At 43.2% G+C, this 14786-nt stretch overlaps 1 protein-coding gene across 1 annotated transcript in view; it reads left to right on the top strand.

Annotated features, from left to right (window-relative positions):
- The window catches only part of rtn4r (reticulon 4 receptor), a 63735-nt gene extending 49402 nt beyond the window's left edge, over nucleotides 1-14333 (top strand). The window contains exon 2 of the mRNA XM_049578587.1: nucleotides 12337-14333. Coding sequence (XP_049434544.1) covers nucleotides 12337-13718 — 1382 coding nt within the window. The 3' untranslated portion in view covers nucleotides 13719-14333. The remainder of the gene's footprint in view (nucleotides 1-12336) is intronic.
- The last annotated feature ends 453 nt before the right edge of the window (nucleotides 14334-14786 follow it).

Below are 14786 nucleotides of genomic sequence, written 5' to 3'. Positions count from 1 at the left end.
GGAGTGAGTTACTGCCCCAAGCAAGGGAGTTCAAGAATCTTGGGGTCTTGTTCATGAGTGAAGGCAGAGAGGAGTTCACAGGTCAGGGCAGAATGGACCATTGTGGTGAAGAGAGAGTTGAGCCAGAGGGCAAAGCTGTCAATTTATTGGTCCATCTACGTTCCAACCCTCACCTATGATCATGAGCTCTGGGTAATGACCAATAGAATGACGTCGCGGATACAAGCGGCCAAAATGAGTTTCCTTAGAAGGGTGGCAGGGCTCAGCCTTAGAGATAGGGTAAGGTGCTTGGACATCCGGAGGGCGCTCAGAGTAAAGCTGCTGCTCCTTTGTGTCAAAAGGGGTCAGTTGAGGTGGTTCGGGCATCTGATCAGGATGCCTCCTGGGCGCCACCCGTTAGAGGTGTTGCGAGCACGTCCCATGGGTAGGAGGCCTCGGGGTAGACCCAGAACACGCTGGAGGGATGACATATCTCGTCTGGCCTGGGAAAGCCTCAGGGTCTCTCAGGAGGAGCTGGAAAGTGTTGGTGTGGAGAGGCACATCTGGAATGCTGTGCTCAGTCTGCTGCCCCCGCGACCCGGCTTCGGATAAGTGGTTGAAAATAGATGGATAGATTGATGGACACTGCCACACCTCCATTTCTCTATATAGGGAAATATGTCCCATCGTGATCTATTTCCCTCTGAAATTTGTATTCTGTAGCCCAGACACTAATAGTGTATAGGACATGAACCTGAGAAGATATTGGATGAGAGCAGTGTGTTTGATGACGTAGTTGCTGTTCCATGGAATTACATAGCTGTTCATCACCCTCTTCAAACATGTGCTCCTGAAGGCACAGGCTTTTTAACTAGTCAGTTGGCTAACAATGAACATGGGTTACATATGTGCAATTTCATGACACCAGAAATTGGTGCACTTAGACATGCAGAAAACATTTACTCAAACATGAATAAATATACAGTGCAGTATGATTCATATACAAAACAATGACATTTTGAAGTAGCTGAGCCATGAGACAAAGAATGACATATAGGAAGGAGCAAACACAGCTCATAGTTCAATTATAAAGCACTCAGCTGGAGAACTTGATACTATACTGTACGAGCTCAAGTCCCAACTGATATAATGCTGTTTCCTCATTTGTGTGTATTTCTTTGCGGATAGATTTTCACACAAATCCTCTTAAGTATTTGAGGAGGATGACACATTCTGTTTTAAACAAAAAAAGGATGCCTCCCTAAATGCTGTTAACACCTGTGCTAAAGTCTGCCTGAGAGCAAAGCAACACCAAGACACATGGGGCATGTACAGTAGCAGCTACCCTCATTTATTTTCTCTCCAGCCATGTGTAGATAAGATAAAGCCTTATACACTCTGTTAAGCAAAAATGCTTGGCTGCACTACTGGCAGCCCGCACAGTACAAAACCCAAAGTAGGGCATTCCGAATTTCCGCTCCTCTGTGGCCTGAAGAGTGCATCTGGACACCCCCACACACTCATGCTCAGCGGATGCCTGCATTATTTTCAGCTTACAATACTTGAATTATGCATTTTACATGGTTTCACATGTGGAAATTGCCCATGTCTGTGACATGTGGAGGCGGGCACAAAGCTGGATTTGAGCCATTCTGCAAAACCTCACGGGTAGACTTGACTCCCAACGCCTCCCATGGAACATTTCATAGTGAGCTGTAGCAGCACTGAGGGCGACTTGGTTTGCTGCCAACTATACAATAGAGTTGTGAGGAATGTGCCATTTTTGCCCCCTAATCCAGTGGCGCTTTGCCACCACACGACAATTAATCCTCTGTAGTGGCATTTAAGCATACCAAACTCCATTTCAGCTATCTTTAAATGCACCTAAGAAGAAAAAGCATTGTCATTTTAGCAACTAAGGGGATTGATTGTTGCAGGAGTGCTACCCATATATACAGTCAGTCGTGTAAGGAGTATCCATCCTTTACTAACAGCAATTGTACATGTCACAGACTGTTTAATCGTCATGAGGAGTACTACACAGCCGGTGGAAACAGCTGAATATTGCTTCCTGTGGCTCTGGAGGAGCTTTGTTAGGTCTGAGAAATTTTCCAGGTGACAACACTGGAGTAATTCAACCTTGGCTTATAGACCACAAATTTGTAACGGGAACCCTGCAATACTAACTGTCATGGAGTTTGAAAGACATGGGCATTATCCATCCTTCAGTAGGCCCTTCCTGCCTGATGATTGATTAAGTTGTGTGGTTGTGGGATCAATTGTTTTTGGAGCTTTTGCTGTCCCCCTCTGCAAATTTGATAGAAGTGCAACACTAAATCACTAGAGTGATCTTAAAGGAGCTGAATGTGACACTCAGAGCATATCTATGATTCAGAGTCTGAGGTGGGATTGTCTGCACACAGCTCTCAACATGGTGGTGGCTGAGCTGGTGGCTAGCAGCCAACGGTGCTAACTCCATAAGCAATGAAAACAACCACAGTGCTGAGTTAACATTGTTAACCAAAGGGAAAAGTGGAGGGTGGTCGCTACGCTTCCAGGTAGGGCTTGCCCGAGTGTGTCGAAGCTTCAGACACTGCCATGGTAAATGACATCCAAAACAGTATGTGAATGCTTTGTTTTTTTTTTTGTTTTTCCACCAGTAAAATGGTGGAGGAAACTGAAAAGAAGTGGCAAGTGTCACACACGATTGAAGCCAGCGTCCTCACCGCAGTCATTGAACCCCCATTCAGGCACTTAAATTGGCTGTCTGACAAGGGAAAGGAACAGGTGAGATGAATTGCAGATGGTTATCCGCAGGTGGCAACTGTAGTGAAGTACTTGCATCTGGTGATGCAGCCTGACCTCAGCTGTTCCGAGTTATTAATGACTTTCTTAAAGCACTATGGTTCTACCAAAGTTGGGTTGAGTTCAGGTGACTGATTAATGTTTATGAATATGATCCCATCCTCGGGGTCCTACCATGTCTTGTCTAGGCTACACATATTTGCGGGTAATTATTAATGAAGCTTTGAAGCTCCAAAAAATGGTATTCAGCACAGTCCTTCTTACATGACGCCTGATATCAGTGGTGACCACCGTATGAACACAGTGCAGACTGGCGGCATTTAGCGAACCAGTGGGAAGCACTCACAGGGACTCTCATGCACTATGACAGTGGTTCCCATCTGGTCCAGCCACGGGGTCCAGATTTCTCTTTCGTCATTAGTTCAAGTTCCACACAGTTTAATACATTAAGTGTCATACTTGTGTTTGGCCATATTGTCGAGCTAGCTTGCTGTCTCTGCAAAGTAGATATCCATTAGTCATTCGATCTACAGCAGGAAATGGCTCTTCAAAATAAAAGATCTGTACCAGAAAATCACTGTACTTAGAAATACAAACTTAACACATTCGTAAGTCAGTTGAAGTCACTCCCACAGTTGGGAACCACTTCACTAGGATGCATGTGTGGCCGGGCCATCTACACAACAATGAATAGAGAAGGGTTGATTACAACACACAGAGGTAGCGTGGCTTTATTTTCGGCTCGGGAAGCCATTACTCTACTATATCTATACATAGCAAATAGTGGTTTGCTGCTATATTAATGCTCCGAATGTCACATACAGCTCCTTTAAGCAATACCTCAATGCAAAATGCTCCATTACAAGAAAAAATCAACAACCCCTAATCTTCTTAAAAGAACAAAATGCATTAACAGCACTTGGGTCAAAAGTATGTTACTAGTGTCAATATCAAGGCAGAATGTCAGTGTTAATTTCTATTACTGGAGCATTTAAGTGCAGGCAGCATTTAAAGGTGCAGCTGGTTAATGTGCAGCTAATTTGAATTTTTATCCTCGTTTTAATCTTTACTATTAGGTGATTTATTCTTTCATAATTTACAATATTCTATGAGCTGAGTTTGTTTGTAAAATTTAACTGGTATATTTAACTATAGCTGCTGAAGCTGTTGAGTGAAAAGAACATTTGGCTATGAAATGTTTTGAAGTAAAACTATAAAGTGATATAAAAGTAAAGTATAGTACAAATTGAACAACTGTATCTAAGTAAAGAAAGAAAGTTATTTTTCACCATCGCAGACAGCAACAACAGTTTGTAAATGTTGAGACCACACAGTCTTGACTGATATCCCACTGAGTGGAGATTTGAGCAGCTGGGAGGTCAGTGCATCACTAAAGGGTCGATGGTAATTTGATGTCAGTTGTTGAAAGGGAGAACTCTTCACTTCCACTTTCGACTCCAATTGTTCGCCAGTCGAGGAGGGATTCGATCCGACAGCCCCCCCCCCCCCGATTACAAGCTCGTTCTCTCGCTGTCAGGATATATCCAGGCCCCTGCCTCTGTCTCAGACATGAATGCATGTGCACATACATGCATATAGATCCATACAGACCCTCTTTTTTTCCAAACACACTGTTGCCTGGCTCTGCTTTTCCTTCTGCCTGCCGACCTCCGGTTCCCTCAGTTATTCATGAGCCATCTGCTTGGGCAAGTGCTGTGTCAGATGTGTGTCAAACAGGACCTCATCTGTCCCCCCTGTTCGTCTTCTAATTGTGTCCTCGTCTGCATGCTGAAGCCGCCACTGATGCCCCTGCAACACTCCATGGTTAGCGAGGGATTTCAGCTCCACTCTCTAGTCCGTCATGTCCTAAATAACCTGTTTGATCTGATGTGTGCATCTTTATTTAAGATCATAGCATCTGGTTCATCAATGTTGTAAGGGCATGCACAAATCTGTCTTTGTGTGTGTATGTGTTTTGTAAGGGTTCAAGATGACTCGTGTTTCCATTGAGATACAAAAGTATAGGCAACTTTGTAGCTGTACACTTTCAAACCAGAATCACATCATAGACACCAGTAGGAAGTGGAATTAGACAAGATAAGGTAAAAAAGTGAAGAAACATTTGACCTTGAAGTAAGAATAATTGTGCTGAAAACTGAGTCAAAGAAGAAAAGTAGCTCTTTTGAACACTGTGACGGGGTGAATGTGGTAACCATAAAAGGGCCAATGCTGCCTTCTGATCACAACCTTTTCCATATGAATATGCCCTACCTACCAATCCCTCTGCAATTCAGTGATGCTCTTGAAAGTGAAGACCATTTCTTCTCTTTAATAAAACTTTTTTCACAGGCTTATGAGGGGAAAAGAGGTTCAAAGCAAACTTAAATGGAATATTCTCCTGGTCTGCCATGACAGTGTAACTGTAGGCTACTCCGTAATTCTCGACTTTGAAAAGTAGTCCTCTACTTGAGCGAAAGTAGAAGCTCTGAAATGTAAGGCACTCCAGAAAGTTTAAGTAGACAAAAGGGATTCATTTACAGTAATGAGAGTACATATGAATTGCTTTAGCTTCCAGGATGGCATCACTTAAATCCCATCAGAGCTGAAAATGAAGGCTTGATAAATCACTCAGGAGTTAAAAACATGAATTTTTGTCCAGTTTCTCTATTGTTCCACACTCTTGTAGTAAATAGACCACTTTGTGGCTCATAAAAAGAGTGATGGACTGTGTGTGTGTGTGTGTGTGTGTGTGTGTGTGTGTGTGTGTGTGTGTGTAACGTTCTACAACAGATTAAAGGGACAGTTCATTCGCAAATCAAAAATACATATTATTCCTTTTATTCGTAGAACTATTTATCAATCTAGACTGATTTGGTGCAAGTTGCTGAGTGTTGGAGATACAGTCATATACATGTCTACCCTCTCTCGAAAATAATAGAACTAGATGGCACTTGGTTTGTTATGCTGAAATCACCAAAAATACATTTGAAAAACTCAACAGCAAAGTCTCTCTGCAGAAATCATGACCCAATAATTTAAGATAATCCACAGACCTTGTTGTGAGCAGTTTCATCTTATTTTATCTTCATTTTATTGTCATTAGACATTTAAAATAGTGTCAAGCTGATTTTCATTCCAACCAGCATTTAATGTCTGTGTGATGCAGGAGTCTAACTTCTGTCCCGTGTCATCTTGTTGTCCGGCACCAGCTGAGAAGCATCTACTCATTGACGAGAGGCTTGTGCTCATTACACAGGAAATGTACAGGTTAATGGCGTCCTCTTCTGCTGAGCTCTAAAGTCAGCTAACTCAGTGGTGCAATGTGAGCTAGCAGAAGATGTACGCTTTCTTCTGCATAGTAATACAGTTGGTGAGTTTAGTTCCGCAGAAAGGAAATAGTTCCTACATGAAACTGCTTGCAACATAGTCTGTGGATCATCTTGAGTAATCGAGTCATGATTTCTGGAAAGAGACGCTGCTGTTGAGTTTTTCAAGTGTATTTTCTTGGCACTGAGCACCACAGGCCGAGTGCCATCTAGTCATATTATATTGGACAGAGAGAGCAGACATGTCATCAGCCGGTGTTTCCAACGCCAGGCAACTCACACCACAACAATCTAGACTAATCAATAGCACTATGGGTGAGAGGAAAAATGTGTATTTTTGATTTAAGCCTGAACTGCCCCTTTAAGTCTCATGAGAAGTGTCTGACTGATCCCACTTACCTGAGAAAAGTCCTGGTGAAGCAATGTTCAGGACTATTTGTCACAAGCCAGTCACAATCATCAAGGGTGATAAAACTGCTGATGTTCGGGGTGAGTGTTCCTCAGGAACATTTTGTACATAGCTAACTACCTGCTTTGTGCTCAGTTTAAAAGGATTTATCATGGCTAGATAGCCAGGCTGACCACATGTCATATTTGTTTGTTCAGGAAAAAAATGGCAACTCGGAGTACCAGAAGGGAGAGCAGAAGGAAGCAGAACAGTCAGAGACTGATGACGGGCATGAGAGGGAAAAGAGAAATCAAATTCAACACAGACAAAAACAGTCTGATAATAATTGATACAAAAAATAGTGGCGTCCCAGTCTGACTGTCTGTCTAGCTAAAGTATAAATGCCAAACTTGGAAAAGTAGAATTCCGACCCCTTAAAATAATGAAGCAAAGAGTCAAAGTGCAGTTTTAAAAAGAACACAAAAGTAGGTCTTAGAAAAGAAAATATTTTCTCAGAAGAAGAAGAATGCAATCTTCACATTTGTGTGTTCACTCCTCATAAGAAATTTGTGAGTTTGCGAGCCTGCACCGAGTTATTGCCCTTTTATTACTTTCGGTTCACAAAGTCATTTATAGCTGCATCGCCTGTGTTGAAATTCAGGCTTCATACAACTGTCATATCCTATACGGTTTCTCCAAGTAATTCCTTTCAACATGATATAAAAACAATTTATGTATGCATGGATAAACTTACACAAGATACATGACCTTAGAGAGGGGATCATGACTATAATAAATGCAGGCTCGCCTCTGAGCAACACAATAATGTATGATTTCAGAAAGAGGCCAGGAGGTCCCTCTGGAGAACCGCTGTGATTCATCTCTGACAGAGACATCACTTCCACTCTGGGCCGAGGGGATAAGACTGTCATGTTTGCCGTCCCTGCCCAATCCCCCAGCCCTTCAAAATAAAGCCACCGTGATGAATCGGAGGCCTCCTGAATGTGCTGTCCCAACATGCCCTCTGTGTTCTTTGCAGGTTTCAGAGCATGAGGAAGGGTTTATGTGTGTGTTGTATTTTCACAATAAGACAAAGGAGTGCTGAGAGTTTGTTTAGAGCTTCAAAACATGCCAGGGACACTTGCAAATGAGCGAGGAGTCTGGCTAAGTGATGCACTCGTACAGTAAGTAAACAAAGCTGTCTGTGCCCACTTATACCACTCCTGTGGGCATCTTTCTGTTTTGCTGCTGAATGTTGCAGTGTTGTAGTAGTCCAGATCGCTCTTGGTCTCAAGACCACTTTTTGAACGTCCCAGTCTGCTCTCCACCACATTTTTACTCTGCCTTTTCTCAAGTCTCAGACAAAGAGAACTCTTGATTTTATTTTAAGACCTGTCAAGACCACAGCTGCAGGTGTATTACTAAAGTGCTTATGCAAAACAGGAATGCTGAATAAAGATGGCAGCATGTGAAGTATAAGGTGAATTTCGAGGGACTTCATGCCCCAAAGAGAGGACTGACTTATACTCTTGTTGCAAGGAAACATTCATAGCTGCAACCATGTACGCCTGCTGGTTTTATGTCAGTACATCTGATATATGATAATCAGTTTATGACCACATCAAACCTCCACACTAGTCTAAAAACCAAACATCACAGTATGATAATACGGACAACTAAAGCAGGGCACAGTATACCTTGCAGACTGATGTACTCTATCCTGTAGTTTATCGGCACAAATAAGACTCAGACAGGTCACACAGCAAAACACATTCATGCATATACACACATAAGCATAAACACCAAAAAAATAGACCAGGCTGCCTACAAGGGATACATGGTAAATGCACTTGTATAGCGTCTTCCTAGTCTTTCTAGTCCAGCCACTCAAAGCGCTTTCACACACTGGTGGCCGAGGCTACCACACATGGTGCCACCTGCTACTCAGTAAGAATTCAGTGTTGTAAACACAGATGAACGGCCATCGGGAGCAATTTGGGGTATCTTATGTAGTATCTTGCCCAGGGATAGGCAGACTGGAGGAGCCTGCTGATCTTCCAATTAGTGGACAACTCGCTCTACCTTTGAGCCACAGCCACCCACGATCTGGTCCTCATTAACACCCATCACAGTGCTAACAGTAAATAAAACTGTTCACTGGTGAAGGGATGAGTAATAAATTTTAGCACTCGTGGTTCCTTTGTGTTGAGGTCAATGGATTTTTTTTGTTTGTTTTGTTAGATGCCTGAAAAAAGGTCTGTGGTAACACAAGCTTAAGAGACTTTAACGTTTTGTTCAACAACATGAAATACAGCAGTTAATACCCCACTATAACCGTGAAGCCTTTAGGTGTCTTATAGAATGTGTTGCTAACAGGTGGCTAAATGAGACTACAGACACTTGACACAGCCATACAGCCTCGTTGTGGTGGTGAAGTGAAGTCATGCGTCCATGGTGTTGCTAGTTTACAGTCCTGTGTATGTTCAAATGTTAACTTTTTACTTCTGGTATTTACTCTTCAAAAATCACAAAAGAAGTGTTAATCTGTTGGGATTATCTTGTTGAAAAAAACATGCCAGTCATAAACTTTTATTGGCCACAGAGCTTATCCAAAATCCAATGGGAAAATGCCTTTGACTTTTTGACGAGGGAACCAGGGCGACATTAACTTCTGCGTCAGCCTACAAACAAATGTCAACTCCACAGCATTCTATGGCATTCACTTTAAAACAGAGGCAACGCCATCAATAACAGCCTTATTTTATGCATGATTAATATTACGAGGAAGATATGAAAAAAGAGAAATGCATGGCAAAAAAATAGCACATCATCAATATTTTAAAGATTACTAAAAATTTTACAAATCATGTTTTCAGGGGAGCTCATGTCTTATAAGTTGTAATACATTGTAGTTCACTGAAAGATGGTTAAATTGAATTTTTAGCATGTTCTATATTTTATAATAAGCATAGGATTTGCCCTCCCTTGGTCTTGGTCTTGGTCCCAGTGTAGGTGATCTTAGAAATACAACACTGGGATGTAATGTCCTCGAGCTGCCTTAGACTGAATTTGCGGTCGGCTGATATTACTTATCTCTATTTATTTTACTTAATGCCCAGTTTTTTTTCTCTCAGTATGTAATCTTTGTTTCTGTCCATGGGACAAAACTCCTCGCCTCCTCGTTTATTCACTGCAGGTCCTTTACATTGTACCGTCTGAAGCTGGCTGAGTAAAATCTTTACCTTTTTGATCCAAGCAAAGAACACTGAAAGCCCAATATCCAACTTTTTTTGGTAGAAGACCATTATCAGCTCAATTTGATGTCCTAACCAGAGTGTCCTCAGGGGGATTACAAGATTTTGGAGAATTTGTTTTGACAGACAGTTCAATTAGTCCAGCAGGGAAGTTGTATCACCCCAGAATACTGGTCGCCCGCAATTCTTTAACCTGCCATATATTGTCAGGCTCCCATTGTAAATAGAAGTGCTTGTCCTGGAGGAGAGGGAGGGGGTGATGTGATGTACTCTACTCAAAGCTGAAGGGGCTACAGTGTCAGTCGGGAGGAAACAAAGAGGCTTGTCTGCTCTTAAACAGAGTGATGATTGGTACTGTACAATAATATAGCTCTCAGAAGAGAGGCCACTGGCAGGGTCTGAAACAGGAAGGCGGTGCTGGGAGCCATGTTTTGACACAGCAGATAGGGGAAGATTAAGTGTTGAAACCAAAGCTGGCAGAAGACGATAAGGAATGGATTTTTTTTTCTTTTTTCACCCACAACCTTGTTGCTGTATTTTAAGATATTTAAGTTTGTGTAAACAACAGCTGTGAGGAGAAACAGCGAAGCACTAGTTCCTTTTTGTGTAATCTCTGCTACGATTTAGATTTGGAGCAGAGACAACAAAGTAGTGATGAAAACAAAAGGGGAAAGACCAACACTGTTGACCGATAAATGGTGTGAACACAGCCCTCACAACATCAGCTGTACATAGATACAAATCTCTAGAGTGGAAGGTGAGAGTGAGAGTTTAACTGTGAAGTCATGCAGAGGTTATTCAGCAATGTGATAATGTAAGAGACATAGCAGAAAGATGTCAGGGAGCCGTGACAAGCAGATATATGTTTGCAACATCTGGTAATGCAATCAACGCGGTGCAGATGAGAAGATGCTGTGAGCGAGCAAAAAAATAATTGGGACGGAGTTGATGACATTGTGGGGCTTATGTTGTCATTCAACAGATGCTAACAAAGACAAGACATATTATGCCGAGAGCTGAGGAAACCAGGCTTTGACATGCAACGCGTGGGTGGAAATAGCCTGTTAATGAATAGACAGCAGAGGGGGGAAAAAATGAAGACGGCAGAGGAGATACACGAAGCGTGCTGTGCGATAAAATATGGCTATTGTTAGGCAGTGCTGAGGGAAAAGTGCTGCGATGCAGAAAGAGTGGAAAGTCTTGACAGCTTTCCGGTGGCAGTCTGACGGCTGAGCAGGGAGATTGGAAGGAAAGTGCAGCAGAGGGCTGCTGTCAGGCCACACCAGAGCTCCGTTTAACAAGGTCCAGAGATGAGCTGCACCGCAACACATTGCAGGGGAATGAGAAGATGGAGAGCGGGACGGGCGGAGGGAGGGCTGAGTAAGGCTCATGCATTTTCCAGAGCCTCGCTACCTGTCATACCCGCAAGCCTGGGATTCCTCACATGTGCATGGGAGCAGAGATTGGAAATCCTCAGTAAGGACAGGAGTTGAGAGGATTCAGAGATTTGGAGGAGTACCTGCCATTATATGCTGCTGCTAGACATGCCTGAGACACTTTGACACCGTCATCTCTACATGAAGCAATGTGCAAGCCCCAATGGGTGCTCTTCATTCTTCCCTCTTCACCAAAGCTGTACCTACAAGAGTGTAATATCGGAAGTGATCATTCCCATGTGGTAATCCAGTCTCCTTCACTCACCGTGGCACTGTGAAGCAAGATGATCCACAGCAGAGGACGAGCAGAAATAATTAATGCGAGCAAATGCGGAATACGCCTTATTTTAAACATGGATGCCTTCAGGGCAAACACATGCAAGGATCTTTACAAGCTTCGCCCTGAGTGCTACCCCACCTCCTGTATATCTCATCTTCATGCTGCACTCAGAAAAAATGCTTCAGTCATGGCTGCACAGTGGAAACTCTAGCAGGGTCTCTGTAGCGCTCTTTCCACCTTGGCCCCAGGCATCAATCTCTTAGCTTGGCATGAAAGCTTATCTCCCAGCGTCAGACTAAATGTCAACCTCAGGAACGCCGAAACACCATTAGTTATGTCCGCCCTATTAGAGCAAGCTAATTCCACATAAAAGCCACCCACCCTATTTTGAATGAGCCAGCGTTCACTTGACTCTCTACAGCTGTTTCGGTCCTCACGTCAGCAGAGGCAGCAGGGAGAATATGTGTCCCCAGATCCAGATAACATCACTGGTAGAATACGTGCTGAATCACTGTTGTGTTGAGGATTCCCTGTTCTGTGATAATGTGCTGAAGGTTACACAAAATGCTTTGTCTTTTGTCAGTTATCTAATTTGATGGCATGAATGGTGTCTTTAAATATTACCAATATATCCTCAGTGTTTTAAAAATGTATTTTCAGTCAAGAACTACACGTCTATTTCAGGCTGATTCCCAATTATGTTGTCTGATTAAAATGTACCGTGTTCTTTCAAGGGTTTATGCATATTACATCCTGACCTGAATTCATCTGTGTCTACAGATGTCTGCAACTATATTAGAAGTGTGACTTTTGATATTTACATACATGTTTTTTTCTAACCCTCCGTCTTTTTTTTCTGTCTCCGTAGGGGGGCGACTCCTGTTCCTGGTGATGTGGCTGCACCTTGTGCCTCAAACTGTCAGCTGCCCTGCCAAGTGTGTGTGCTACAGTGAGCCCAGGCCCACTGTGGCCTGCCAACAACAAGGACTGTTTTCCATCCCTACTGAGATCCCTGTGCGGAGCCAGCGGATATTCCTCCAGAGCAACAAACTAACGGTGGTGAGGTCCACCAGCTTCAGCTCTTGCCACAATCTCACTGTTCTCTGGCTCTACTCCAACAACATCAGCTACATTGAGGCTGGAGCCTTTTATGGCTTGGAAAGACTGGAGGAACTGGACATTGGAGACAACAGCAACCTCCGCACCATCAACCCTACAGCCTTCCGGGGCTTAACTAAGCTGCACACCCTCCACCTGCACAGGTGTGGCCTGTCAGAGCTCCCCGTCGGGGTTTTCCGAGGAATGTTCTCCCTACAGTACCTTTACCTGCAGGACAATAACATTCTAACCCTGCATGACGACACCTTTCTGGACCTTGCCAATCTCACCTATCTCTATCTGCACAATAACAAGATCAAGATAGTAACAGACAACATGTTTCGAGGCTTAATCAATCTGGACCGGCTGCTGCTACACCAGAACCGGGTTATCTATGTCCAGCCAAGGGCTTTTAGTGATCTTGGGAAGCTGAAATCCTTGTTCTTGTTCTTCAATAATCTCACTGTCTTGTCGGGGGAGACCATGGATGCACTGGTGTCTCTCCAGTATTTGCGTTTAAACGGGAACCAGTGGATCTGTGACTGCCGGGCGAGGACCTTGTGGGAGTGGTTCAAACGTTTCAAAGGTTCCAGCTCTGAGTTGGAGTGCCATGTTCCCGAGTTCCTGGCAGGAAAGGACCTGGCACGACTGAAAAGCGAAGACTTGGAGGGGTGTGTGGAAACGCCTCAAATCCAGACCAATCTCTTCAACTCCAAGGGACAGTCTGGGAAATTCTCTTCCACCGAAAATCCTCTTGGTGACACCATTCCCAGGTGTTGCCTTGGAGATAACGACAAGTCCTCCATCCTGTCCGGCAAGAGCCGCCAAATCACTAACAACCCCCTTAAGGAAAAGGAGAACATGTCTAAGACTAAATATAAGGAGCCGGAACGAACGAAAAACGAGACCCAGAATAAGCAGAATGATGGACCACTGGGAACGTTGTCCAACACCCTGGACAAGTCTCTGGAAAACCTAAACCCTGACCTTATAGACAATCTGGAATCATCTACAGCGTCAAACAAAAAGAAAAAGAAGTGTTCCAAAAAGCCCAAATCAGACGCCCACTGCATCAAAGGCCGGGGTTCAAATTTGCAAGTGCTGCGCTTTCTCTTCATTCCCATGATCTGGATATCTCTAGCCATGTCTTAGGACTCCTGATCTCACTCTGAAAAAACAGGACTCAAGATTGTTGATGCTCATGACAATGATAACAGAAGATGCAGTGACATCTACAACAGACAGTGACTGAAAAGCGAGGAGTCGCGTTGACCCAGCGTGGGCGAGGACAAACAATGATGAAGATGTTAGAGTACATTTAACAAAATGGATGCCTTTACAGAACACTACAGATCTAATGTATATAATGAATTGGTGCCCAAAATTGTTTGTTCTCTATGTACTTAACTGTACTGTGTCTAAGCTACACTTCGGAGACTTCCTCCCTCTTTCCCTCTCAAAAGCTTTTACTGCTTAGACAGACCACCGGAAGACGAAAAAAAAAAGACAAAACAAAAAAACAAACAGGAAATCAGAGACAGAGCGCACACTAAGAATGTTGGGTCCGTTTAATGAGGATAAACGATCTCCCCCCCATTATTTATTCAAAGTGATGCATTTGTTGGGTAATGTTATGTTTTTTTTTTTTTATGTTTATAAAAACAAATGTTTTACCTCCCCCAATTTTTGTTCTATTTTCATGAAAGAAAGGGTTTATGGGTAGCATTTACCAAAAGAATGCTGTCGATTTGTTTATGGAGATTGCAATGGAACCATAGATATGCATTTTATTTTACTTGTGTACAAGTATGAATATATTATGAATAAAAGTTCTTATTTCGTAGAGCTTTTGATATTGTGTGGTATTTTTCAGCATGTCAGAGGACATGGACTCTGGCTTTTTAAATGTGAGGACTCCTGCTTTTGTCTTTTATAGCATTGCAAATCACCTTCTCACTCCCAGGGCATCAAAATTTGCTGTCTGAATAATGCCTCTGGCGTCATTATAGTGATGCTGGGTTCCTGTTTAATCTCTGTTTGTGACACGCTGGGCTTTCCATCAACTCATGACTGGACGCTCAGGGCAACGGACGTAGTTTAAAACAGTGTGAAAGTCCGCTTAGGGTGGTTAGAAGGGGAGGTGAACAGGCCCAACAAACACTGGACTTTGGCCAAGGAGACTGGTGTTCAAGACCAGCAAACACACCATCACCTTTCCAG

The sequence above is a fragment of the Epinephelus fuscoguttatus genome, linkage group LG6 (assembly GCF_011397635.1).
Source record: "Epinephelus fuscoguttatus linkage group LG6, E.fuscoguttatus.final_Chr_v1".
Lineage (NCBI taxonomy): Eukaryota > Metazoa > Chordata > Actinopteri > Perciformes > Serranidae > Epinephelus > Epinephelus fuscoguttatus.
The sequence above is the reverse complement of the archived record's forward strand: the minus strand, read 5'-3'. Positions and strand labels throughout refer to the sequence as shown.